Consider the following 24,911-nt stretch of genomic DNA (forward strand, 5'->3'; position numbering starts at 1 on the left):
TCAATCCCCTCACAGCCCCTGGGTGGATCTGCAGTGGACAATTTCTCCAGTGTACCTTAATGACCTTGTTGTATTTGGTTTCTAGCTTTCTATCAGCATTTGCCACATTTATGAGGAGCTAACAAAATGATTCCAAGCTGACCTCAAGGTCAAGCTGGCTAAGTGGAATTTATTTTCTTGCCAGGAGCAATAATTGAGCCACATCAATTTGGTGAGGAGTGTAGACGTTGGCCCTGCAAAGACAAATGTGCCAAAGAACCAGACTGAAGTAAAGACAATGTCAACCTCTGTGGCCTAGGAAAACAGTGAGTGAGGTAGTGTGTCAGAGGAGACTGCGAGAGTAAATGCCCAGCAGACAATCACAGAAAAAGAGCAGCGTGACCAGATGTGTGAGCTTTACAGACTTTACTGGGTTGTGCCTCAGCCATGCAAAACAGGTTTTTGGAGGGTGAGTGCCTTTTTCTAATGCTGTTTAGACAAGAGAAGTGTGAGGTTCCTGTGTGAAACAGGGAAAGATTAATGATAGTGGGGAATATAGGGGGAGTTTTTTCACTCTCCTGTTTGTGGAAGAGGCAGTCCTGCAGTCTGTGGACACGCCTCTGCACTGGATCGCCTGGACCATAATATAGCCGTAACAGGGTGTGGGGGTTACTGCAGGTGAAGCTGCATCTGTATGCTCTGATAGTGTTGGTGTGTTGTGCCCTGTGGGACTGTAATTTTGGGAGCTTAAGGGGGAATAAATTCTCTGTGTGGTCATGCACCTGTTTTGCCCAGTGTATTTCCTGCTGTGTGAACTTAACTGTGACAATAAAGAGTTGTGGTACACAGTTCGGGGCTCCTGTATGTTCTCTTACCTGAGACAAGCTTCATTAAAAAAAAAAAATCATTTTAAATAATAACAACACACTGTCGTTGCATCCATCCCAGCATCAAAGTGTGCTCGTTCTGGATCCGCCTGCTGTTTGCCCGGTGTATGAGAGCGCGCTCACGCTTTACAGACGCACGCCGTGGATAGGCGAGTGCACGGGTTTGTATACGCTTCATCATTGCCGCTTCATTCGCAAGCAGCGTCTCTCTCCTCCATCCTCATCCCACCACAGCCCGCATAGCGACCTTCGGTGCATCTCGCTGAATGGTGTGTGTTTGTGTTCGTCCGCCGTGGCTGCGATTACTGCTGCTGCTGTAGGGAAACGGATCCCTGCGCTGCATCACTGTAGACCGCTTTGGATGACATTTGGGTGTAGGCTGTCCTCACCGTGACAGCTACCATGGCGAAAGCAGTCGCCTCATCCAACGTAGTTCCAGGTAAGTCTGGTGTATGTGATGTTTGTTTATCACGAGCGTTTCTTGTGGATTTAAAGCAGACTCACGGATGACGCAACTGATATTAGCGCTGCTGCTGCTTTATGTGCGTGACGCTGTGCAGTGATGATCCGGCTTCAGGGTCTTTTTTTTTTTTTATTATTGTCGCTAATAGTCACTGTGAGTATGCTGTTAATGCCTGTAAAGTGCATGCTCGACCTCACTTTGACTGAAATAAAGCAAAATCACTAAGCCCAATAATCCCGAGTGAATGCGAGCAAAAGAAATGCGGAGTCGCTTTGTGTGTTTCTGCCGCTGTGTGAGCTCTGTGAGGATAGATATCAATGTTGGAGCTTTGATAAGAGGTCCCAAGCTGAGGCCGTGTTGCTTTTTTTGTCTGTTTGTTGGTGATGAACTCAAAAGGGTCCAGATTGGTGCAGATCCAAGAGATTCTGTCACAGGGAGTCATTTCTGTTGTGACTTTGTAGAATTTAAAAAGAATCAAAATGAAGAATAACCTTTGGCTTTGTTTAGTTCTACAGCTCCACACCCTGAAAGAAGAGAAATATCCCTGCTAGTCAATAATCAAATGAACTGCAGTAAGGAAAGATTTGCCCCTGTCATTGTAGTTCATTGCTTTTTTTTTTTTTTAACTTCATCTCTAAGGCAGCAACTTATACACATGATCTCAAAAATGTATTTCTCCAAAAACGTTGTTTTTTTTTTTTTTTAAGGTTTAATCATCATCTCTGACAGGCTCTATAAAATATAGCAACAGCCTGGCGTTTATTACCCTCAAAGCCATATAAGATACAGTAAATAAATACAGACACCTTAATTAGAGGTAGACTTACCTGTGGCCAAAAAAAACGGGGGGGGGGGGGGGGGGGGGGCAATAAAATAGCCCATGTCATCATGGAAATGTTACAGTTCGATGAGCGAGCACAGTGATATGTTTAATGAAGTCATTAAAGTTGAGCTCTCACGTCTGACATCAGTCAAATCATGCTGAAGAAGGAGTCTGTGTTGCCTGCCAGATTTCAGCACGCAGTAAAAGCCCTGACTGGAAAGGGAGTAATTCACTTGATGAAGTGAAGCGACTGGCTGCATGAGGACAGTTCAGCCAACAACGCAGAGACGGAGTGACTGAATCTGTGGACTTTACGCTGCCACTGATGCTTTACCTTTACTTATTTCAGAACAATCTTCAACTCGCAGTTTCCATATTACATAATGGATTCATGTGGTATTTATCCATTAAAATGTTTATTTTGACTATAGAACTCGTATAACATTTATTTGACTACAGTATAAAACCTAAAAGGATTTACATTTGGACTTAATACTCTAATTTATGGGTGTCACTCTATGTATTACAGACTTATTACAGAGAAAGACTCAATATGAGAGCACATCATGTGACTGTGGGATTTTTTTTAATTAATTTATTTGCTGTACAACAGCAAGCTTGTCCATTCACTCAGCGTCCAGTGATTTGTGACACTAATGTGATAGAATGAACATATTATTTATAGATTAACATGCTGTACATTTCTTTGTTTTGTGTGTTAGGTACAAAGATGACACCGCCATCCATCACTCTACTTCCTGACAAGAAATCTCCAACAAATAGTCACAGCTCTCCAGCTCGGACTGGAAAAAACAGTGCGTAATCCTCTCTGGCTTCTGTCACATAAATCACACTTTTCCTTCCATTAATCTGTTTAATCTGGATTAAATTCACTTACTCGTAAATGATTTGGACTTTTGCACAATTGCTTATAGGCTTGTAGGCCTGCGAATGTTATGGGAGCGTGCTTGAGGGCTTCTCTGTTATCAGTGAATGGAGGAGCGGCTTACACAAGCTCAGCAACAATAACCAAAAGCGGCAGTCAGCACGTGTGGAGTGGCTTCCACATCCCACAGGATAGTTTCCTCCCCTCACCTGCCTATGGTTGCACTGTGCCCTTGACTCTGAGCATTTTGCCACACAGCACATTAACACCGAGCAGCCCCTTCATGAAGCTGAATAAATGTTTCCCTCTGCTGGTGAGAAAGCAGTGCTTCACTGATGTCACGCCTCTTTAGACAAAGCTGAGTGTGCTTTCTCCCCCATCTCTCCCAGCCCCATCCAACACAGAGAAGAAGGCACACATGAACGGACATGCTTCCCCTTCTCACTTAGCTGCTAATGTCAGCAGCAGCCACGGAGGTAAACCAAGTAAGTCTATTGTTTTTTGTTTTTTTTGTTCCTTTTATCTGGCTGCCCTGCCACTGCCCTGTTCTTGCTCTCTAATATCTTCCTCCCTCTTTCAGTTCTGGAGGGTTACATGAAGACAGACGACAGGATGCGTTTAGCCAAAGAGAGACGTGAGGAGAGGGAGAGAAGCCTGGGTGGGTGATGTCCTGGTTTTTGTTTTTGTTTTTTGCTTTGTTTTGTGGCCTCTGGCTTTTTGTTCCTTTGCAGTTTCACTCAAAGTTTTTTTTTTTTTTTTCTGCAGCCTAATTGGTTATGGAAGGGCTTTGCTGCCCAGTAGAGGATTCACTTTGAGTTCACTGGATTTTTGATATGATGTGCTGTGTCACTTTGGAAAGTGTAAGATAGAACAGTTCACAAAAGTAGGTCTCCTACTCACAGATAATCTCTGCAGTGACCTCATGATGACAAGGATTTCTCTTTTCATGATTTCATCTTGGGCGTGGATTGACACGCAAAAATCAAATGAACCAAATTAAAAATCAAACATTGCTAAACTTATCTCTTAAAGGGCACTTGTGGTATTTTGCCTTTTACATTTGACACATGAACAAACGAATAGCAAAAAAGACACTCTGTCTCTCTCAGTGGCCCGGGAGCAGCTGATCAGGGAGAAGGAGCGCAGAGCTCGGCTGCAGTATGAACGCACGGTGGAGGAACGCTGGAGGCGGCTGGAGGAGCAGAGGCTGAAAGAGGACCTCCGCAGAGCCGCGGTGGAGGAAAAGAGGAGGCAAAAGCTCGAGGAGGAGAGGGTCAGCATTTTGTCATCTTGTGCGTTTGTGATTGCTGTGATCACTGATGTTTCAGTATAAAAGCATCACAATCCATTATTGTAAAAAAAGACAGTGGTGAAGTAGTGTTTGTGTAAAAGTCACCTCTGCTGTGATGCGTTCAGGAGCGGTTTGAGGCCCTGATGAAACGCTCTCTGGAGCGAAGCCTCCAGCTGGAGCAGAGGACAAAACGCTGGGGCAGAGGCTGCCATCCAGGAGCAGGTATGAACAGATGTCTTTTATTTAATTTCTTTGTGTGTGAAAACAAAGAAAGCATGGAAGGCAAAGAAGATATTGTTGGATGGTCTGAAACAGCAGGATACCGTAAAGATATTATGGTTTATATTCAGATGCCTTACATTTTGCTGTATTTCTGTTAGATAGATAGCATAACACACACAAAGACCGTCTGTGTGTGTGTGCTAAAGAGGGCTGATCATGGCCGACAGCCTGGCTGCTGAAGTACGCATGAACAGAAATGTTTTCCTGTTTTTCCGCAGAGACATGCTGGAATTACACAGCACGGGTGAATCAACATCTTCTTAAAGGACAGTTCCTCTGCCCTGTGGTGATAAATGTGATCCTGAAAGTGCCAAAAAAAAAAAAAATTGGAAAAACTCAGCAGCATTGTCTCTTTCCAGAAAAAAAAAAATCACAAACCTTGTTTATAAGATAAGATAAGGTTTATGTGCCACATGCACAGTTATACACAGTACAATGCACAGGGAAATCTATTTTGTACCTGCAGCCAATAGTAAGTGGTAAAAATATATAAATAAGAATAAAATATGTAATTCACACGTCATGGCACACAAGATAAACATATATAAATATCTAGGGTAAAAATATAAAATTCTAGTCATTGGTATTTATATGAGGGCATGTTATTGCAGCTGTGGCAGTAAGGGAGACCAGAGAGTGTTTAGGGTGGACGTCACTGTTTTCTTTCTGCCAAACTGCACCTGCCAACCAACAGAAGCATGCGTACAGCTGACATTACAGCTCAGCTGAGGGGAGGCGTCATTAACGTTTACACGCCTTCACACTGACACAAGTTTCTTGTCATTGGTGGATGCACACTCCCTTCTAAACAGTGATCCGGTAGTAGGTAGGTGTGCTTTGGTAGACAGAAAACAAACTGCTCACAACAAAGTTTGTGCATTTCTTTTGAGGAATGGGAACATGATTTCTGGAAAGAGAGACTGCCGCTAACCTTTCAAGTATATATTTTTTGGCTCTCTGAGTGTCACAAGTTCAATGATATTCAAGTGAGGGAAGATGATGGATCATAGCACTACAGGCCAGCGGAAAAATATGGCAGTTTGATTTTGGGAAGAACTGTTTATTTAAACTTCTGCAAATGAATGAAAAACTGTAATAACTCAGGAATTATTCTTTTATTGATAGCATAACTGGGAGTTATTGCGCTCTGAAATGTGCAATAGCAGCTTTAAATCAGACCACAAAAACAGCTGTTTCTGTTGCACTGCATCGTAGCATCCCTGCTGATATACTAAGTTCCACCAAGTCTCTACAGCTGGATGAGGAATTGCTCAGATGAAGTGTTCATAATGCTCTGTTTGCTCTGCTCCGCCCGCTGCCTATAGGTGACTGTGAGAATGCCCCACTCCCTTTCTCTGCTGCCTCCGCCTTTTCCCATGGCATTGCCTCCCCCATTCCTGCTGTCAGCGAATCTGGTAAAGTTTAGCCCCCTTGCCTCCCGAATACATTCCCTCACCTGCTCATCCAACAGTTACTGTGTGTTTGTCTGACAAAAAAATAATAATCTGTGACGCACGTCTGTTAAGTTGCTCTGTTGTTTAATTTTTAATGCTTGTCTTTTTTTTGTGCAAAAATGATTTTGTATGTTCTGCAAGGCTCGGTATGTTTGTTGCATTTGTACTGTACCGCAGTGGTTTTTTCTATTTGAGTTATGACTGACCAAGACTACATGCCTTCAGGGATTTAAATTAAGAGGCAGATGTTATCAAAAAAATGAGCTTTTATAGACATATTTCTAGACATTTATCCCAAAATATTGGTCTTAATGTGAAGTAACCTCATTTTCACATAAAACCATGCAGAAATATTTCAATTTGCTTTTCTTTTTTTTTCCTCTGCCAACTCTGCAGTATAGCTGCGAGTGGACCACCATGCAGGAAACAGAGGACAATAAAAATGCAATGCGTCAGCCATTTCACTGACTGAATCTTAGTGGAAACTTGTTTCCTCCATTAATTCATCACCCCTAATCAAGCATTCCTCTATGACATGTTTGCTTTAGTGCACTAGTTAAACTATGGATCCTGGATCTGAAATGCTGGAGGTATTCTAGGAGTTTCTAGATGGGTTGACAGTGTTTTAGTCCATAACCTGAAATTAGGATTTCAGAATAAGAGCAGCTAAGTGGTGCTGACTCTGGGTCCCCGGAGCAGACGGTTTCAGAGATTAATCGTACATGACCTAGAATAAAAATGTGTGCACAAAAATAGACACAGATACAGCCACACTGAGATCACTGCACTCTTTAGAGACTGCTCAGTGTGATGAGAAGTTGCAAAGGATGGCAAAAAAAAAAAAAAAAGACTTCTATATTACAAGGTGGACTGTGTTTAGGGTCTTTGCTTTTGTGATTTGAGTTTGCGCGAGATCTCTGTGTGTTTTCATTTGCTGTTTTGTTTTGGGTTTGGAAAAGAAACAAAATGCTGGATTCTGGACTGTTTTTCACAGCCACTCTGCTGGCATGTGTGTGGTTGCATCATGCTGGACTGTAGCATGCAGACTAATGGATTAATGAAAGTGTTAATACCTTATTGTGTCTGACTGATGGCTGAATCACAAAGATGCAGATGCAGAGAAATGCCTCCCCTTTAAAAAGAGAAGAAATGCGTCACATAGCAAAAAATGAATGCCCAAATACATTGTGGCTTATAATTTTTTTATGTAAAAATAAGTCGGCAAGCTTCAGCTGTATGCAGCACCCACTGTCCAACACTCCTTCCTCCAACACTGTATCTACTGTATATGTCTCTGTCGGTGGTTATCATTCACCTTTATTTAATAATCATTTTTGTCATCATGCAGCACCCTGCAGCCCTCACAGATCACCTTTCCACAGCTCAGTAAACCATACAGATCACAACAGAGCCGGACTTCAGGGAGGCTCTCAGTCCACTCCCAACACCCCAAAGGTCAGACCTTGCACATTCCGTACCTTGACGCAACATCTTTAAGAACCAGACGTTACTGGACACAGGCTGTGTTTTAAATGAAGCCAACGCTTCTTACAGAAAGAGAGGCTGCGCAGAGAGAGAAGAACTGCATCCCCAGGTTGCGGATCCCCTGTGAGAAGATCTGAATCCCCTGCTAGCGTCACCAAACACTTGGCTTCCCCTACCGCTTCCAAGTAAGAATAACTGTGGGGAAAAAGTGCGCAAATGTCGCTAAGAGCATGAGCAGCACTTTGTTCAGTTTCTTGTAAAAACTTCGTCCTTAAGCCAGACATCTCCTTCTCTGTGCAGGCTAGCGTCTAAGATTCGTGCCCAGTCTCCTAGCAATGCACATCAGTACCATTACTCTCCGACGAGACAGCACCCCAGCCTGAGCGATGACAGAAAAGCAGAAAACGACAAGGTTGGAAAAAAAGGCGAGCAAACCAAAGCTGAGATTGCAGCCAAAAAGAACGCTGACATAAACAGCTTGAATTCATCTCCACCAGCTCAGAAGAATATGCTCAATGCTGAAATCGCTAAAACCAAATCCTCCAATATGTACCTCAAAGGGGACACATCTGACAAAAATCAGTCGCCTGAAAGAAGGAACCAGATGGCTCCCAAAGCAGATCCCTCAGAGAAGAAGACACAGAGCAATCTTCAGGAGGGAGACAAGAAAAAAGGTGCATTCTATAAGTTTCTTTTTTTCCCCTTATTCTACGTTCAGTTTTAGTACACATGGAGGATTCTTACTCCATCTTTCTGTGTGTGGTAGAATCACCATCGTGCACAGGTAAGGTGGCTGCTGGCACATCAGACGCAGAGGAGGCTAGCAGGTTGCTGGCTGAACGTAGGCGCCAGGCTCGGGCTCAGAAAGAACTGGAGGAGAAAAAACGGGAACAAGAAGAAAAAGAAAGGTGAGTTCATTGACTACATTAGGATTGACATTAAAGAAGGAGTGGTTTAAATAGAAAAAAATATTGATAGCAAATTCATACTCCTGTGGATCAGATTAAGGGAGGAGCAGCTAAGGAAGCAACTTGCACAGGTGCAGCAACGGCGAGAGCCGATGAACCAACAAGTGAAGGAGAGAGGAAAGAGTGAGGAAGACCCTCATTTGAAAGAAGAAGAGAAACGGAAGAAGGAACAGCAGGAGAAGGAGCTACAGGCACAGATGGACAGAGAGGTCGGTGGTGTTTATAAAGTGCTGGATTGTTAGTGTTGCTTTGTGTTGCGGATTTAGATTTTTGTAGATTTTTTTGTCTTGCTTTTGCAATTTAAACATTTTGGATTACAGTGCAAACCATTGTAGCTACATATGGATGTTCTTGCTCTCAACAGAAAGAAAAAGCCAAAGTCCAGGCTCAGGAGGATGTGGAGCGTCAGCGGCAAGACAGGGAACTGCAGACACAGCAGGAGGAAGAGGAGCGACTACAAAGAAAAAAGGTTATTTTAAAGAGAGACAGCTCAACCGCTGTATCCAGATTATGTTTTTGCTCTTGAAATATCAGAATGAATATCTGGAAAGTTCACAGAGTGATTGGATGTTGACGTTCTTTTACAGAGAATTGAGGAGATTATGAAGAGAACTAGGAAGGGTGAAGCTGAGTCGAAGGTACTGTAAGAGACAGCTTCTGTCCTCATACAGTAGACCTGCTGCCTTTAAGCGCCTGCTGATTGTTTGATTTTTTTTTCTTTCAACTATAATTTATTATAATTTTCTCATGTTATTATCTTTATTAAATTCTATTGTTGCGATACTTTGGTTTTGTGTCCTGATTGCCGTAAATGTTTACTTGATCGTCTCTGTTCTGCGCTGAATCAGACGGAGGATCAGGTGGAGACAAAGTGCGTCTCACCACCAGGTTAGTGTGTTATTCAGTCGCCCTGCTGCTCTGTTACGTTTGCTTGCTGCTCCCGCTTTCTCTGCTCTGCTGTAAAGAAGCAAACAGGGCATGCTAGGTTTATGATTTAATTCAAGGGTTCTCAAACTTTTGGGTGCCAGGGCAGCGACCCCTTACAAGGGAGAACAATGTCCGAGGACTCCCTCGTGATCCTGACACCAATAAACCACATGCTTCCAACATTCCTGCTCCGAGAGTCACCGAAACTGTGTTTTCAGTAAAAGTTTTAACCTTCAAGCCTGTGTCAGAGTAATAAACACCAACACATTTTAAGTCTACAGTTAATGATGTTAGGGTCCAAATGCAAAATTGCCTTCCTGGCTGGTTTCATTCAGTTACATTTGATGACACACTGTGTAGACTGGCCATCTGTCACTAAGCTCTCAAGAAAAGCAAACTCAATATGTCATCGTGGTTTCTCAATTTAACTAGTTTAGACTTCATTTGACAATGTGGACTGACTTGAATTTTTTTTTTTCTCTCACATGCTAACTGGCTGGCCAGTAAAGCCAAGCTATGCAGCAGTAAGAGGTGTTTATTGCATCCTGAGTGAAATCACAGACATGTCACAATCATTTCATTTTGGCCCAAAGGTGACAGTTGTGAATTGCTCCCATCTACAGTGTACTTACACTTTTAACAATAACCAACTCTTTTTTTTTTTTTTATGATTTAAAGCAAATTATTTTGCAGACCCTCTGGCTATGGGTCATGGATCCCTGGATATCCCCCAGACCCCACTTTGAGAACCACTGACTTAACTTGAATGAATCTGTAGTAGCTAACACTGAGCATGTTCCACAGTATCTATATTTTTATGAGCTGGCTTGTTCTGGTGCTTTGGCTTTGGTTATTTAAAAGAATGAACCTGACTGATGTCAGCTGATGAAGTGACATTTCTATGCATTTAAAATCTTTCATGGTGTTTGTGCAGCATTTGGTGGCCTATGAGCAGCCAAAGACTTCCTTCCTGGTGCTGAAAGGGCACCTTTCAGTGACGCACCAGGGGAGCTGACTGTAAAATTAGCTGCTCTTGAAAATGCCCTTGGAAGATTTATTCAGCTCTGTCTCCAGTGGGCTACACTGCACACTGTGAGCTTACACTTTATTTGAACTGTCCTTTTATTATCTGCTAAGCTGATACTACTGGTAATGTGTGACATCTGCTATAATCGCTGGGCCTTGACTTGAAACAAATTAGCGATTTCTTCTGTTGAAATCCAATGAAATGCTGGTGTTAACTGGACAGTCCAAATAAAGAAAAATCCATGGTGATTTTTTTTTTTTAATTCTTCACAGGGGATATAAAGACTGTTCAAAGTAATGCTCAGGTTAAAGAGCAGGTCACAGTTCAGGTCAAAACAAAGGACTCTGCTCTTGGGAAGACAGACGCAGCAGCAGCAGCACAGATGGACAGTCAGAAGCAAGTAAAAAGCAACAGTCCTCTTGTGATGCACAGTGTTCCTGACAAGAAATCTGAGACAAAACAAACCAGTGAAGTGATTAGCAGCCTACTTAAAGTAGCCAAAGCCTGTGTTCTCAAGCAAGAGGGTGGAGAGGTGGGAATAAATGCAAACCAGCAGCACAGAGCAAGTGTTAATGTCACAGACCAAATCAAGAGAGAGCCCACAAAGCTGAGGGGAGAGGGCGGTATGATGAATAGTGGAGGAAAGGGTGAAGGAAGTGCCTTGACCAGTACTGATCTAAGAGCCGAAGTAAGCAAACAGAAGAGCGTGGATGTACCAGCAGCTGGGGGAAAAGATAAAGGAGGGTCCCAGGTCGAGGTTGTTAGACCTCCTGTGGCACCACTGCCAATTGGAAACCTGTCACCACCAGTCATCAAGCTGGAGCCGCTCGACGCGAAGCACACAGGTTCTTGTGATGAGGTGCAGTCGATGGAAATCAGGTGAGTCACACTTTATTACTAAAATGTTGGGGAGCTGTAATATGTGATTTCTGATATTATTATCGAATTTCAGCCCGGCCTCAAAGGAAGAACTGATCTCGATCCCAGAGTACTCACCTGTCAACGAAATCCAGAGCAATGGCATGAGTAACACCCGGGCCCTTGAAGAGCTCATGGACCTGACAGGAAGCATCACCTACGTTAAACTGTCCACTGAAAGCACCGTCGGTGACTGCAACAAGAACCTCATTGAAGGTGTCGTTAGTCCCGTTTCAGATTCACAGCTCATGGGGGTGGCACCTCCATCCTCAAATAAACTAAGCATCAAGTAGCTCATTAGTTCCTTTCTCTTCCTCTCTTGCTTGCCTTCTCTCTGTCTCACACAGGCACACATACGCTCACAGGATGTCACATTTTGATTATGTGCTCTTGTGTCATTACAGTTAAGGGAATAGAGCCATAGAGATTGACCTAAAACTATACAATATGACCTGCAATATAAACAAAACATCTCCTATGTAGTAATAACATAGAAAATGACTGTGTTAAAGGTTGTGCGACTCTACAGTTCTTCTCCTGAGGACAAGTATATGAAAGACAGTCATAAAAAGACGTTTATAGATACGTGATATTATGGCAAAAAGACAAATATCAGGGATTTGAATACTACAGAAATTTAGGAAACACACTATTACTAACTTACATTAGCCTGGTAAGAGCTTTTCCTGCACAGTTTCCTCACTGGGTCTCAGTTCATTTCCATGTTGTATTAAAGCCTGCTCAGAGCACTGATGACTGTAGCCTTTCCAAATGCCCTCCTAAGCCTTTAAATGACACTCAAAGCATTCTTGGGAAAGGCAAGACTATTTAATGTTAATGATGTGTTTATTTTTAATGCCTAAAACTTTTATTCTGGGTCAGTGTTACTGATGCATGTATTGATATTGGATTTGTGTAACAAATCCAGACATACTACCAGATCTACTGCAATCATTTATTTCTTTCTGTCCCAGCAAATTATATTCTTGATAGTTTCCCCTTTATTCCTCTTTTAAATCTTTCTAACAGCATGCAAATGAGGGGGGAAATGACTCCCCAAATATTGCAAGTAAACTTGAATGTTGCAGCAAATGAAAAGCAAATTATGGCATCAATGCAAAAAAAAAAAAAAAAAGTACCACATTGCAGAGTAGGATCAATCTTCTCTATTGCAAATATACAGAAATTGTGAAAGCAAGGCAGCCTTTATTAAACCATTTCAGTCATGGAATGGGGTTTATCATGATGAAAATGCTGACAACTGAGCAACTTTGTGTTATTTAAAAATATATCTGTAGGAGTGCCTTGCTAACTGGTCTATTAAACAGAGATTTCACTCCATGTGTGGACACTGACGTGCAGGATTAAAGTGCACTGGGGCAGGGATGTTTGCTGAGCAACTTGCAACTTGTCTGCCCTGTAGCTATAAAATGCTGTTTGCTGTTAATTTTCTCCCTTACATCATGCTTACATCATGTTGTACTCTGAGATCACGCACACTTCTTGAACAGTTCAGTGACATTCATTTTCTGTGTTGTGTCAAAATGTATTTTCAGTAGAGATGCCTTATATGGGACTGAGCACCTGCTTTACTTCAGTGTTTATTTTGTGTTTATCCTTTAACTTGACCGCTGGGATAGTTGTGTGTCTGTGACCTGTAATACTTGAACCTTGGTTTGAAATGCTTCATCTCTACCATGCTGCAGACAGTTATGCCAGCGTCCTCTGCTGTTAAAAACTGACATTTAGTTCTTGTTGCCAGACAACCCAAATCAGAGGCTATATAACAGTCAGTTAAGTGAAGTAGCCATATTAAAATACGAATCATATATATATATATATATATATATATATATATATATATATATATATATATATATATATATATATATATATATATATATATATATATATATATATATATATATATATATATATATATATGTGTGTGTGTATAGCTGGAGGACAATAAAGTTATTATAAAGTATTAATACACACAGCCATTTCAAAGACGTATTCAACCTTGCTCATAACTATACATTAAAACAGTGTCACATTCAGCTTGTGTAATTACTGTAGACATTGTGCATGATTAGCATGGATATCTGAAACAATAAAGTGCAAAACTGGAAATTCAGACTTTTTGGCTCTGTGGTAATATGTGCCTGTTATATGAAGCAATTAACATGGGGGGTAGTTTTATGACGTATGTATCACAAACACATAGAGTTTATTGCAGTGAATCACAATTCTAAAAAAACTGAAGTTGGAACATAGTGTTAATAACTGTTTTTTCTAGGTAAAAGTCATTTGCTTTTTTTCACGTTATTTATTCATTCGTACATTCATTCATTCATTCACTGCAGTTGGGGGGATACGCAAATTCACGCTTCTCAGCATGAAAGGCAGCGTGAGAAAACAGGTTGCGCTAAAGGAGCGACGATGAGGTCAAGGTGCTCCAGCAGGTGGCGGTAATGCGGCATAAAGCTTTTTGCCAGCTGCCAAGAAAAATCAGAAGAAGAAGAAGCGAGCAGTGCTACGACGGGTACGGTATTGTACGCAGCTTCCATCCTAATTTTCTCTCGCGGTTAGGTAAGTACCTCTAGAAATGATCGAATTACACGTGTTAGTTGTTAAAGTTTTGTTTTGGTTTATGTAACTTGTTGCTGCTCTTTTGAAATGACCCGGGTGAATGCCATTTTGTATGGGCACTGTCGGACGTTACGAGCTAGCGAAATATCCCAAATAGCTATCTGTCCTTACCTAACTTTGCAATTAGATATGGTTTTAATTTCTTCCTTTGTGTCAGTAAATGTTGACCCAGCCGAAACGATATACTCTTTACTATACTCTGGCCGTCGCGTGGGGTTGGCTTCACCCGTGCCTGTCTGGTGAAATTTTCACCAGCAGCTGAAGCCAAAAATGGAAGCACGGTCAGCTCTGCTCCTGAGCGAAACTAAAGCGGCGGCCACCATGCTAAACACACCCAGCCTACGCATGCTGCCGTTTGGTTGTAATTTAGGTTTTTGCATGCGAGTTAACACAATTTTGCAGTGTTATAAAGTTTTATTAATCGAGTACGCCTGTTTTTGTCTTTCCTTAACAAGCTGTTTGGTCGTTAAGTTTGATTGTGGTCGCCTCAATGAGCCAGGAAGATCTGGCTAATGGGGGGCTGTGGGAAACCTGGGCTTTTCATGGCGGCCTTATCGACATCTCCACTCATTCTTATGACTGAGATGCTGTAAACATGGTGAATTTAGACGAAGATAAATGACATTTTCGTTAGTAACGAAAAGCAGGCGGCTCTGAAATAAAAACTGCACAGTGTTAGTGACGGGAATACGAAAGTTTGTCCTGGCCAGCCTTTATTGCACTCTTTTTAAATAGTTTCATAACATCCTATTTACTTGTACATAGTTTATCCTTTTGGAACGTGTGACACCTGGAAGTTTACGTGAAACCTTGGAAACAAAAGTCCTCTAGAACCAAGTATCACCATTCAGCAGCCATCTTTGATAGTTGTTTTGAAGGACTGTGCAAATTAACTTTAAATGTAATTTAAATGAATGACGGACTTTCAGCTAAAAGACCTTAAAATGCCAACTATCCCTGGAATATTTATACTGTTAATCTAACAGTGAGTGTACTGGCTGCTGATTAGTGGTGCTGCTGATAAGACTGAATGACCTTTAATCTCTGGTTAGTAGTTCTCATGTTGTAGTGGGTTAACTTTAGCAGTATTAACACCTTTTGCATAATTGACATTTTCTCCAAAGCTGCACAAGGTTATGGACCTTCATCACGCACACTCAAACTAATCTCTCAGTCAAATTTTTTGTGTCACAGGAAAGTCCAACTGAAAATGAATTGAAGTAGATTTCTGTTACTCTTACATGCTTTACCTGTCTGCTTTTCTTTGTAATTGTAACATCCAAAACACCCTGTGGAAAATTGGATGTACCTTAAAAAATTTCACTACATTTTTATTAGAATAAGAATAGATTAAAAAAATGTAATTACCTAACTTATTTAAAACATGAGAGATAAAAAAAAATGGGTATAAGAAACCCAGTTGAAATTGAAATGCAAACTTTTTTGGGGGGATGGTGTTACCTGTTAAAACACAAAGAGCCTATAACTAAGATATGGACAGCTGACTCAACTTGCACTATAAGAAGTCAGGGTAGGTCAAAGGCTGTGGTTCTCTTTGAGAGACTAGCATTATTTCTCATGGTCATTGAGTTCAGTTTCTTTTTGTCCATAGATTGTTCACTGTCTTCCAAAGATGGTCCGAACACATTTTGGACCACCACGCTTAAAGCCCAGGTAATGTCTTCTGAAGATGAACTCTGGTCTCATTTTACAAAATGGTCAAAAGTATGTGATGGAACTTACCAGTTTTTGTTTTTCTTGTGCCCTGTTAGACCTTATGGAGACAGTCATGCTAGTGGACATAGTGAAGGGCATTACAACCCCAACTCCAGAAGTCGAAGAGATGTACAGGGCTACCCTGCAAAGGCTCCTCCTAACTGGAGAGAATCCAGAGGTAGAGGACGACCCCCAGCTGTCAGAAGAGTTCCTCTGATGGGAGAGCAAAGGGAGCCACGTTTTAATAACTGGAGGTCCCAAAATCAGGATTCCTTTCAATCGTATCATCCCAAAATGGAACCACACCATAGCCAGAGGCGGCTGCCTCCATCCAGGCCACCCCGCTCCCCTCAAGTCCAGCATCAGTCATCATCTCATGGCCCTGCGCAAGGACATCATAGTCAGAGAGGTCCATCTTTTCATGGCCACCCCTCTGGTCACAGATCATCTTCCCCAAGGCATTTTCGTAGCCATCCTGCTGATAGGAGGCCAGGCTCTGCACCAGGCTACCAGGGACCTTTCAAGGGCCCAAAAAGGCAGTCAGGGTTTCCCCATCAGGAACAGCGGAGTCGAGACCCTCGGGGGAATTACAGTGGAAGAGGAAGGCCCACTCAGGAACACTCGGGTCACAGCATGAAGCGCTGGCACGAGGCTGGATCATTCTCACATAATGGGCAACACGGGCCCTCAGGGTCACAGAGGAACCCCAGAGAGATGCATGGGAGAGGCTCATGTACAGAGAGGTACAGGCGTGAAGCAGCAAGCCCAGCTGGGTAAAATTATTAAAACAGGCCTGAAGATGGCCATTCCTCCCAGTCTCAGGGGTTGTAATGATTACTTCTGCTCTGTCCCAGCGCATAGTTTTTAGAGGGGGTTAATGGGGGTCCTGTATAAATGTGGTTATACCTGCCATTAAGAGGAGTATCACACCTGTAAATTCTCTTTGAAAATTTACACCTACCTGTTTCATTCTGTCATTTAAGAGTTAAGTTCCGTCTCCCACTTAAAATGGCAATGGATCTGTCATTATAATGATTTCTCTATTGTTTGATGGATATGCAGGTGGTCATCTGAGCAAGACTCCAGGCGCCAGCGTGGTCCCGTGGAGAGGCAGGGTAGCCGATCCCACAGTAGAGAGAGGGCACAAGATGTCCCTCACCCACCTCCTTACAGATCCCCTTCATGGAAAGGAGGCCCATCACCTTCATCCTCCTACCACAGGGAGAGGCAAGTGGCAGGACCCCGCAAGAGGAGGATATCAGACATCAGCATGTCCTCAGACCCAGCACTGGAGCATGGCAATGCAAAACAGCCCAGGAGAGTGAGGCCTCAACTCCTCAACATTCCCAGGCCATTTGGTGGCAAACCCTTGTCTCTTAGAGATAAAAGTTTCCTGGTTAAGAGCCGACAAGTCAAAGCAGAGTCCCTCATGAGGCTGAGAATCCCCCCATATGTGAGACCCAGGTTTCGCCTGGGTGATTCTGCTTCACAAGGAAACACCAGCTCTGTTCTTGCTCTCAGGAAGAAACGTTTCCAATTAAATGCAATACCCCTGAGAAAGTTTGAGTCAAGAAGGGCAAAACCACAACAGTCACTCCCCAGAGAAGAAAGCAGTGCCAACAAGTCTTCAAGAGACTCTGATACAGGAAAAGAACAGGTGGAGTCTCGCCGGTCCTTGAGCGCGCACAGGTACGGTATTTTCCTTGTTGCACTGTTCGCAGGGGCTTGATGATGATTAGGAGGTCAAGAATGTCTCTGTGTGAAAGGGGTCCCAGCTGTGGAAAAAGGAGATGTCGCGATGAGCTAAATGTGCAACAGTGGTTCAGTTGATGAAAGGCTACAAATGTTTTCACATGCCACCCTGTCTGTGCTACATATGTATCAAAAGTGTCTGCCTCTCGAGTGGGATGGAGAGAAGGTTTATGCGCCTGTTACGCAGCACCTCATTAAACCAGCCTGTTTTAAATTCTCACCAAAAGATTTAATGGCACCCTTGATGAGGAGTGTGGAAATCTTAGTTGAGCTTTACTGTCAAAGGATTCCTCTGTCAGCACCGACTGACTTAAGCTCAAAAGAAGTGCTCTTCAGCATGTTGTGAAGCCCTTTTCATCCATAAATTGATGTTAACAGCTGTAATGTAAAACATATCTCTGTATGCAAAACCAAGATAAATGATGGGCATGAAGAGGACTGCGCTTACCATGACCTAAACTGAAATTACAATGCCTCACCTTAGTGGAAACATGCCAGCCAAAAATGGTGTTATGGAAATTATGATGAGACCAGGTTTGCCCTTATTCAGAAATGTGTCCACGAGATGCAGATGAACAGTATATACCGCTAATATGTGTATGTATATAATACTAATCACATGATATGAAGGAGAACAGGTCTTACAGCAGTCACCATCGTCTCATTCTCAAGTTCTAAACTTGCACAGAGCTTCCCATCTCCTCCTCGAATCCTACATCAGCTCTCCAGATAAGGAAACCACATTATGTCTCTGCTCCATCAATAAGCAGCTAGGCTGTCCTTGTGGCCCACTGTAGAACCAAAACAAATGGCGCCAATCAGAAGACAAGATCACTGTGCTCCAGAAGGCTCCATTGGGCTGAAACTTGATCACGGCCTCCCCAAAATAGTCACATCTTCAGTAAATACAGGGATTATTGCCTAAAAATGCAGTACACATTGGCCTTGGAAAAAGAAATCTGAAAACATCAGCATTGTATGTGACCAGCTGCTGTCCAGGGTGCTAGATGAAATATGAGGCAGAAAAATCCTAAGGCAAGCCAAGAAGAAAGCTGCACATACAATCATAAGATGGAGGATGTAGCTGGCTAAGTGCACTTGCATTTATATGCAGTGATAAAATAACTGAAACATAGCCCATTGTTTCCCTTCAAATATTCCAGTTATGCATTTTGGCAAACAAATGCACTTATGCTTGAGTCTTGAAAGAATATTTAAAACCTGAGACAACTCAGCAAAATAAAAAACAAAGCCAAAAAAAACTTGCAGTGCACTTCAGTCAGGATCTTTCCACTTTATGCTTTCATCAGATGTGTACTTGCAATATGCAGACTTTTTAGCCAGTTCAAGTAAAGGGAATTGATTTATGTAAGGATTGGATCAGCTTATCAGAATCAAATGGTTTGGACAAACTTAGATGTGAAGCTCAGTGGTGCTACATCAGTGCGATCCACCACAACGAAGAGGAGCCAAACTGCTATTACCTGCACTTCATGTCGTGGATTTAAGCAGTGGAACTTTTGCTCCTCCGTGCCTGTAGCTTCCATGTTTTCAGACGTACCTCACATAATTACCATGTCGGTTCTGGAGCATTATTTGGAAGTCTTCTGATGAAATACATCAGGGATGATCCCATCAACTTCTTAAATCTGCAACTACAGAGCTAGTTCATGGACACGTTTGAATCTTATCATCGTTCCTTGCATGAAATGTCTTGATATGACGCCTTAAATTGTTGGAAAAGGATATAGCAACTGAGACCACAAAAGTACACAATGAGGACTATACACAAATGAGACAAAATGGATGCAAAAGAATGGAAAGAGATGTGATCACAGTGAAAAGTGAGATTGCGAGAGGCCTCGATTCTGACGTGTATGGGAAAAGATGCAAGATCAGCTTTGTCTTAGAATTTTTACCATATTTTCTTATGTGTGAATGTGAGCTGGACCATCAGGTCACTCTGGCCCTCTGTTTATCTGATGTCTGAAACAAGTCCAAAAACCAGGTGTGGATCACGAGCCTCATGGAAACCAAAAGATTTGAGCCACTTTAATAGGCTACTGCAATCAAACTCTCTAAACCACACTTGGTAATGTCACCCTGCAAAGATATTGCCTTGTCAGTGTGATGGACAAAAAAAAGTTCTCCATCTAATCTCTCTGATCTACCCAACTGTAAGTTTAAACTACCACAGAAGAGGAACACTGAGCACTGTGCTAGCTCCTTGATGGCAGAATTGGTCAGTTGATTCCAACCTTTTCTTCATTTATACTCAGTGTCCCAAAATCTAAGAAGAGTATGATATCTGATTGGATGGAAATCTCCTTTGTTGGCACTGAAAAGCCTCCAGGAAGTAATCTTGAAACCTGGACTTGTTTGTGGGCAGACAAACTTTGGATGATCCTAACCTGTGACAGTACCACTACCTTCAGAACTACAGATCATTTGAAACCTCTAATCTCAGTTTGAAACGTGCATGTCATGAAACGCTTCAGATGATGAAGACCGAAGATGACTAAAGGATCATGGATCTGATGGTCTGATGTTCATTCTGACAGTGGGGGAAAAATGCATTGCCTTGCTGTGCTTCTGAAAGTGGGATGATTGAAGATTTGATCTGATCTAAGCTGATCTCTTAACGTCGTCCAACATTTGGCTGCTCTGTCAATCACTGAGTAAATGAAGAGAGCACTGATTGATTCAGGGTACAAAAATAGGAGTAAAGGAGCATGGACATACCATGGTTTTTTTTGTAAGTACCCAAATGCTGAGTGGCTTTGTAAATTGTCAGCATACAAAACAGTGTTGTTCAGTACTGGTTTAAATTGCATTCTAAGAGCTGACAGGCTAATTTTAGTTTGTACTGGAAGTCTGTTTTTCTTTACAGCTTTCAAGTTATTGATGTTTGCAACGGCTACGCTGGTGTTCTCAACACCACCTCTGTGACTCTCTCCTCAGAGCTTCTCCCATAGAAAAACGCGATCTCGTTGTTTTGTCCCACTGGCCACCTGGACCGAGTTCCTCTTCCAAGGACTGCTCGCCTTCAAAGGGCCGCAGCCCCAAGTCAAAGAGTGGTAAGCCATGTTTTTTTTTTTTTTTTTTTTTGGGGGGGGGGGGGGGGCTGCGCTTGTCTGTCTCTGTTTTTGTTCTGATAAACAGTTTAAAGTTTGGACTGTTTTAAGAAGCATCTTGGCTTTAAAAAAAACAGTTTTATTAAATTAATTGAAAAAATGTTATTTATTATTATTTTTTAAGATCACAGTTCAGATGCAGATACCACACCCAACAGACGACTCTCTAAGTCAAGTGATACCAGATCTTCCCCTGAAGACAGAAAACAGGGATATTTGGACAAGAGGGAGTTTAGGTATGATGGAAGGAATTAACCTAATCTTTGAGACTTCATTCTTGGCTTACTGGGAGGTCCTGTCTTTTTCAGACTGATCTCACTGCCTCATGCTCTTTTAGCTGTTTGGGAAAAGGTAGTGACTTCTTAAAAACATAGAAAAATAACTGATCCTTGTTTATGCCTTTGTAGGCCTGTTAATATGATGCAGGACAGCTACAGACCTGGGAGGCCCTTAAAGAGACAAGGACCAGGACCAATGCAAGTGAGTAAAAAAAATTGCTGAGAAAATCATGATAATCAATGAAGACGGACTGCTGTAAATGTACAGTGTTACTACTGCTGTGCAGTTACAGTAATGCAACTGCACAAATGCTGTATATACTCAGCTTTCACCATTGTTTTTTTTTTTTTTTACAGAGAACAAAGTTCACTGGTAGTCCACGGAAGACAGGCCCCGAACTGTCTGGAAATTTCAGAAGACCACTCATGGTAAGTAGAGAGATCATCTCTTCCTCTGGAAAAGAAACATTCATTCTTAGTAACAATTTCTTTAATTCATTTGTTTTTTGTTTTGTTTTTCCAAGGAGAGCTTGGTGCCGCGTCCTTTTCCAAATCAGAGACCGGTGTTCAGAAAAAGTTACAGTATTGTGTCCAAATACCGTAACATGAGAGTGATGCGTCAGCGCGCACCGTACAGTCGAGGACCCAACCAGCAACGCTGGTGATGACCGCTGGTGAGTTGGGAAGCATGGGAATTTCAGGCTTCTGATACTTGTAGGTCGGCTGTATAAGTATGTATTAATTTATCGTGACAGAACAACACGTAACATGAATTCAAAGATGCTTTTCGTTTTTTGTCCCCCCCCCCCCCCCCCCCCCCCCCTCTCCTCCAGGATAGGTCCTGTATCCTGCTAACACGGTTGGAGAAAATGCTCATCAAACTCTCTGCTGTTGTGTGAACTGCAGGAAAGCCTCACTACAGTCCCATCCCACATTGTGAAAGTGTTGTTTTAATTTCTGTGTTTTACTTTGTCCTTTGTAAAAGTACTGCAGTATTTTGTTTGACATTGCTTGTAGCATAGACCATTATATTATACAGCCCTGCTTTCCCTTCCACTTAGGCGATTTGGTGATTGCTGGTTGTGATCTTGGGCGTCCTTGTTTTTACTCTTGGCTTTTTTTTCTTTCTTTTTTTTTTACCAGCAGCATCCCATTTCTGGTTTAAGTGGGAGGGGGGCATTCACTTTAGTATCTGACCTTTTACTGTCTGTCAAGACTCATGACGAGATGTCTTTGATTAATCTTGGATGTTTCATTAGAAAACAGCGTGAGAATGGACACTTAGGGGTACTACTTGTAAAGCTTGAGTTTGACACTTTCAATAAAATCAGATTTAACACTCTGAGAATTGTCTGAGTTTCTTTGGGACTGTAGTTTAGGACAAAGGCCACAATCACTGCATCAGTAATGTTGGGTTTGTAAGAACAAACTTAAATTTTCATTAAGATGAGAAGCTTTCGTGGCAGATGGGGCCGTTTCCAGAATGGTTGGGACAATGTATAAAATTTAAATAAAAATGCAAAGATTTGCATATTATTTTAACCCAAATAGTACAAGGACTACGTGGATAAACACAGTGGTGAGAAATGGCTTTTTTCAGCTGAGACAGCTTTGCAAAATTAAGTCTCATATCTTTTCGAGATTTAGAGAGGGTTTTGCATGTATTTGTGACCACCCGCCTTGATTATTGTAATGCACTTTATGTTGATATTGACCAGGCTTCACTTTCGCACTTACAAATGGTCCAGAATGCTGCTGCTCGTCTTCTGACAGGGACACGTAAATGTGAGCACATCACCCCTGTTCTTGCTTCTCTACACTGGTTGCCTGTCTATTTTGAGAATTAATTTTAAAATTTTATCGTTCGCTTTTCAAGTTTTGAGTGGCCTGGCTCCCACGTACCTAGCAGACCCCTTCCACACATACACCCCGCAAAGGGCCCTCAGGTTGGCTGACTTCAGCTACTACTTGCTGTCCCCAAGTCGAGACTGAAACACTGGGGCGACCGAGCTTTTTCTGTGGTGGCGCCCAAACTGTGGAATGAGTTGCCCCTCTGTTAGGCTGGCCCCAACACTCAAGCTCTTTAAATCTCACTAAAAGTTGACCTGCTCCCCTGGGTGTTGTGGCGCAGGGCTGCGGTGGCTTCTTCGGCGTGGGGGGCTCTGTGGGGGGGTCGGGTGGTCCTTGGGTACCGGGGGCCCTGCCACGGCCTGTGCAGGGGGCTGGCCGCTTGGGGGGGGGGCTGGCTTCTCATCGCCTCGGGTTCTCTGGGCCCTTGCTCCTCAGCTCTGCGGGGGGGCTCCATCTGGGACCTCTCTCCCGTCTGCTGGGGTGGGTGTGCGGTTCTCTTTGGAATGAGTGGCCTCGGGTCCTCGTAGGTCTTGATGGGCTGCTGGTGGCCTGGGCTTCCTGGGGCTTTCTTTGCCTGCCTCTAGCTTCTGATGGGCAGGGCTGTGGCGTTCTGCCCTCATTGGTAAGTACATTTCATTACAAAAACACAAACACCCACGTAATAATAACACAAAATGGTTGGTTTGTGTAACCATGCTCCTTTTATTTTGTTTTCCCCACACAATTTTTAATTTTTCAAATATTGTCAGTATCTTATGTTTAACAAGTGATGAACTATTTGGTTTACTTACTTGCACTCTTTCCTGTTTATTTTTTCTATTTTCTCCTTTTTTTCCCCTTTCTCTTTTCTTTCTTTTCTCTTTTCTTTTTCCTAAGCCTGTCAGCTCCAGCATAATTTCTCACATAGCATGTTAAAAATAATTCAAATAAAGGGTCACAGACTAACAAGAGGAGCCTATAGAGAACCTATAGAGCTCATCTTCAAATAGTAAATAGGTTTGGCTCAACAATGCATTCAGATCACAGTTCTGTTTGCAAGATCTGCCAGGCATGACAGGCTTAAAAAAAATCTCGCTTAAACACACCTTTTCTTTAAGGCATTTCAAAATGCTAGTCTCTAGTTAGTTTGAGTAATTTTGGGAGCTGCTTTTATATTTTTAGTTCTTGTATGGTTAATCCTTTTTAAATTATTATTTTTTATGTATTTATTTTTTGTGTTGTATTGCTGTCTTTTATCTGGAAAGCACTTTGCTCAACTTTATTGTCTTTAAAGCGCTCTATAAATAAAGTTGGATTGGATTGGATTGAACCTGTTAGACCTGTTGCTGTAGATTTCCTGTTCCTCTGCACCAGTTAACCTAGCTAATATGTTTTTGGTTTTGATCTTAAGCGTTACACAGATTTGACTCTTCTGGCTCTTGCCTTTTTTTTTTTTAAACCTGTTGCAGGCATCTGAAAAATATCTCTTTAGACATTTTATATCTTCATACTGTTTTCAATTAAAAATATTCAAATAATTAGGAAATGTTCACATAGTGTTAGAATGAATCATGTTCCTATCTTGGGGTACTCTTAAGATTATAGTCAATATGGTTTTTAAAAAAAAAAAAAAGATCTTGATTTACATATTTTTAATTTCATTAACCCCTCACTTAAAATACCAGAAAAAAATCTTGGGATAATCTTTGTCAGATTTCTAACAATCAAATGCAATGTTCCAGAGCAGTTTTTTCCCCAGCTTGAAACAATTTCCACACTAATCTTTTCTAAATCCATCAGATCTAGACAAAGCTATACTTGCATGCTGTTGCTGCATCTAGACTGCAGTACTGTAAAGGACTGTAAACTGGAAGTAGTGAATCATCGCTTGCTTGTGTATTTACTCCAAAATGCTGCAGCCAGACTACTGACTGGGACAAAAAAACAGGAGATCACATTACTCCACTGTTAGCAGCCTTGCACTGGGCCCCCTGTCTATTAGAATAAAGTGTGCACTGTCTGTGTTTCAAGCCTTAAATGTTCTTGCACCTGCATATACTTCCTCAAGATTCTTAAGGTCTGCATCCCAGTCTCTTTTGACCATCTCACATCCAAAGGTTATACAGGATGTCATGCTTTTGCTCTTGTTGCATCAACTT

General features: G+C 42.1%; 2 protein-coding genes across 3 annotated transcripts; both read left to right on the plus strand.

Annotated features, from left to right (window-relative positions):
* The first annotated feature begins 1,016 nt into the window (after nucleotides 1-1,016).
* map7d2a (MAP7 domain containing 2a) lies at nucleotides 1,017-13,207 on the plus strand. Its single transcript, XM_030746436.1, has 17 exons — nucleotides 1,017-1,305; nucleotides 2,875-2,967; nucleotides 3,428-3,523; nucleotides 3,619-3,696; nucleotides 4,148-4,311; nucleotides 4,455-4,551; nucleotides 5,937-6,026; nucleotides 7,414-7,520; nucleotides 7,620-7,735; nucleotides 7,851-8,224; nucleotides 8,317-8,458; nucleotides 8,553-8,727; nucleotides 8,883-8,987; nucleotides 9,106-9,156; nucleotides 9,367-9,406; nucleotides 10,745-11,351; nucleotides 11,425-13,207. Exons 1-17 carry the CDS (start codon nucleotides 1,269-1,271, stop codon nucleotides 11,681-11,683), a joined length of 2,631 nt encoding a protein of 876 aa, XP_030602296.1. The 5' UTR covers nucleotides 1,017-1,268; the 3' UTR covers nucleotides 11,684-13,207.
* Nucleotides 13,208-13,890: 683 nt separating this feature from the next.
* Nucleotides 13,891-22,267, plus strand: LOC115791841 (serine/arginine repetitive matrix protein 2). 2 transcript variants are annotated; one of them, XM_030746117.1, is made up of 10 exons: nucleotides 13,891-13,982; nucleotides 15,655-15,716; nucleotides 15,815-16,531; nucleotides 16,821-17,447; nucleotides 20,472-20,587; nucleotides 20,769-20,880; nucleotides 21,052-21,124; nucleotides 21,280-21,351; nucleotides 21,447-21,596; nucleotides 21,756-22,267. In XM_030746117.1, the coding sequence occupies exons 2-9, from the start codon at nucleotides 15,676-15,678 to the stop codon at nucleotides 21,585-21,587; spliced, it is 1,899 nt and encodes a 632-aa protein (XP_030601977.1). In that variant the 5' UTR covers nucleotides 13,891-13,982; nucleotides 15,655-15,675; the 3' UTR covers nucleotides 21,588-21,596; nucleotides 21,756-22,267. The 2 variants fall into 2 exon arrangements, with proteins under 2 accessions (XP_030601977.1, XP_030601978.1); XM_030746118.1 differs by having other exon boundaries at nucleotides 15,815-16,501.
* Nucleotides 22,268-24,911: the final 2,644 nt, after the last annotated feature.

Source organism: Archocentrus centrarchus, chromosome 14, assembly GCF_007364275.1.
Source record: "Archocentrus centrarchus isolate MPI-CPG fArcCen1 chromosome 14, fArcCen1, whole genome shotgun sequence".
NCBI classification, from domain to species: Eukaryota; Metazoa; Chordata; class Actinopteri; order Cichliformes; family Cichlidae; genus Archocentrus; species Archocentrus centrarchus.